Source organism: Branchiostoma belcheri, unplaced genomic scaffold (assembly GCF_001625305.1).
Source record: "Branchiostoma belcheri isolate BF01 breed outbred unplaced genomic scaffold, Haploidv18h27 scaffold225, whole genome shotgun sequence".
In the NCBI taxonomy this organism is placed as follows: Eukaryota; Metazoa; Chordata; class Leptocardii; order Amphioxiformes; family Branchiostomatidae; genus Branchiostoma; species Branchiostoma belcheri.
Window position 1 is genome coordinate 55,038 of NW_017803769.1, and position 2,834 is coordinate 57,871.

The following is a 2,834-nucleotide window of genomic DNA, read 5'->3' on the forward strand; positions in this document are numbered from 1 at the left end:
TAGATATGTAAATATGTGTCATGGTAGATGCACAGATCCAGTAGAATAGCCGAATGCGTACCGGTATAGATTCCGATTGGAGTCTATAAATAGACTTAGATATATATTCTCTGAGAAAGGTAGAAAGTTTCAACTTTGATTCCTGCCACTTTATACAGTAATTACCATGATCAATGTACTGGCTTGGAATTTAGGACTTGGGAAACAATATCCTAGTATAGTAGTAACACAATGACAGCATCCTGATTCGAGTCTCTGTCGAGACCTCAACTCCGACCGGTCACAATGCCGATTCTACCACATTGGAGTCTCTACAGTAATATGCATACAGACAATCGCTGTTAACTAATAAGCAGATTATGACATATTATTTATGTCTTATTTCGACATGCAGAGAATTGTCACCAGTCAACACGACAAATCACACCATGCCTACTAGGACCGGACAAACCAGTACTAGCAAGGAGGTTGAAAACATATTAAACCTCCTTAAGCAAGTGAACAGTAAGCAAGCTGCTAGCACCAAGGAGGTTCAGTCACTTCCTCCAACAACTCAGCCAGACTGGGTATTTGGAAACTTGGCTCCGGATTCGCCGTGGAAGTTTAACGCCACAGCATTGAAAGAAATTAGGTCAGTAAAATTTAACTAAATATATGTCAGGGGTGCCAGAGTATACAGTGTAATTTTACGGAATGCAGTGCAATTTCACGGAATACAGTGCAATTTTACTAGTATACAGTGCAATTCTACTACGGTAAAATTGCACTGTATACTACATGTAATACAATTGCACTGGATTCCGTAAAATTGCACTGTATACTCTGGCATCCCTGTATGTAGTTAGTACATTTTCATTCATTTGTCCCATATACTAGTACAATGTACTTTATAATTATAGCGCTGGTGCCATCCTATTTGTACACCGGGGCTCCCCATACTTTTAGAGAGCAAGTATGGAAGCAAGTATAAAAATATGGGCCTATCTAGTTAATTGTCTGAGTGGGTTAGCGTTGTGATCAGATACGGTTCTGGAATTTTTGTTCGTATCCAAGAGCGTAGATTTGCCCCAGGCACGGTTCTGGATACGCGTGTACTATCCAGAACTGTGCCCGAGCTTGGTTCTGGATACAATAGGTACTCCATTGGAAATGTTACTTAGGCTGCAGAAAGTACATTTTATGGATGACATCCTTCGCAGACTCCAAAACTAATGCGATAGAGTGAAAAAAAACAAGGCGGACCAAATAAAAAACAAGGTCCCTACATTTCCAAATTTTGAGATCATCATCCTTGTTAAACAAAAAAAAATGATACCTATATTGTGCTACATGCAGGTTTACTGCCAACTATTACAACATCCACTTGTCACTGAAACAAAAACGTTTTCAATCATTGTACATATAGTTTTGATTCAGTGATCATCGCATATAAAGGGAATGAAATTCATCACTACATGAAAGTAACAGACAAAACATAAAACAGACCCTTGTCTTGTCTCTTCTCTTTATATTTATCTGCCATCCACGTTCAGGCATGGCATCAGATAACTTTGTCTGATTTTGTTCCAAACTCAGGTGCATATTAATGCGCGAGTCCTCCATAAAAATTAGTTATATATTTACTGTGGCCTTAGGCATACCTACTCACTTGTCTTACAGAAATATCACCGCGGTGGGACTGAACCTCAAAAGTCGTCTGCAGGAGCACAAGTGGGGCAACGTCACAAAACCCGCGCTTCCCATTGGTCACTACAACACATGCGCAGTCGTGGGCAACAGCGGTGTTCTCCTAGGCAGCCGCTGTGGTGCCGAGATCGACTCCATGGATTACGTCATCAGGATAGACCTCCCTGTGCTCAGAGGTTTTTAAATTTATTTATTTAACTTCTTTAAAGTTACAGTATTGCAGAACACTTCATGAGGGGATCTAAATTTCACTGTCTCTTCCAAGTACAGCTATTTAACCCTATCTAGACCGGGGGGGGGGGGCGAAAAGTGCCCGCGGCAACTTTGATGTCACATAGCGTCTGAACGGCTAGAGCAAGAACCACCAAACTTGGTGACTTTTCCTAAAATATTGTTGGCAACAAATCTGTATCAGTTGAATAAGATTATGATTTTTCTTGTTTCCATGGCAACGGGTTTCTGACAGGCATTTTTTGCCAAATTTAATAATTTCCATTTAAACAACAGAATTTTATGGGTTTTATGTCAAGTTACACATTGTTTCTAATATTTATAACATCACATATAATTATATGTAAATTTTATAATCAAAAATGCATAATTAATGCTAATTTGATGACGTCATTGGCCAAAATCCAAGATGGCGGACCATATCATTAGATCAGGTAAATACAGCTTATTTTCCTTAAAATTTCATTAAACTAAATACTCCCATTTCTCTTTACAAAAAAGGTTCATATGAATTTCTTCAGTCTGTTTACAATGTATTTTAGGCTTTATCCTGAAAAAAAACTATTTTTCAAAATTCAAGATTGATGATCCAAGATGGCGGATAGGTAATATATGCATGACGTCATTTTATGACGTCACCGGTGTTGCTATGGGCAACATAAGACTAAGTACATCCTAATATTCTGTCATAAACACTTTTGGTAAAGTTACGTCGTATACTGTTTTGTTTTAAGGGAATAACCTATCTAGACGGTTTTGGCCAATAAAATCACATTAATGACGTCATAATGACGTCATATTACGTCAGAACGACCTAAAAATCGTACATATGATAAATTGTTACTAGTACACCATCCTCTGAAATTTTGGTGGTCCTACGATATACCGTTCGCGAGTTCTGAGGGGGGGGGGGCAAG

The 2,834-nt window shown here is 38.6% G+C and overlaps 1 protein-coding gene across 1 annotated transcript in view; it reads left to right on the plus strand.

The window, feature by feature from the left end:
* Positions 1-415: 415 nt before the first annotated feature.
* The window catches only part of LOC109470445 (alpha-2,8-sialyltransferase 8B-like), a 3,816-nt gene continuing 1,397 nt past the window's right edge, over positions 416-2,834 (plus strand). The window contains exons 1-2 of the mRNA XM_019769397.1: positions 416-631; positions 1,660-1,862. Of these exons, the coding sequence (XP_019624956.1) occupies positions 429-631; positions 1,660-1,862 (406 nt within the window). The 5' untranslated portion in view covers positions 416-428. The remainder of the gene's footprint in view (positions 632-1,659; positions 1,863-2,834) is intronic.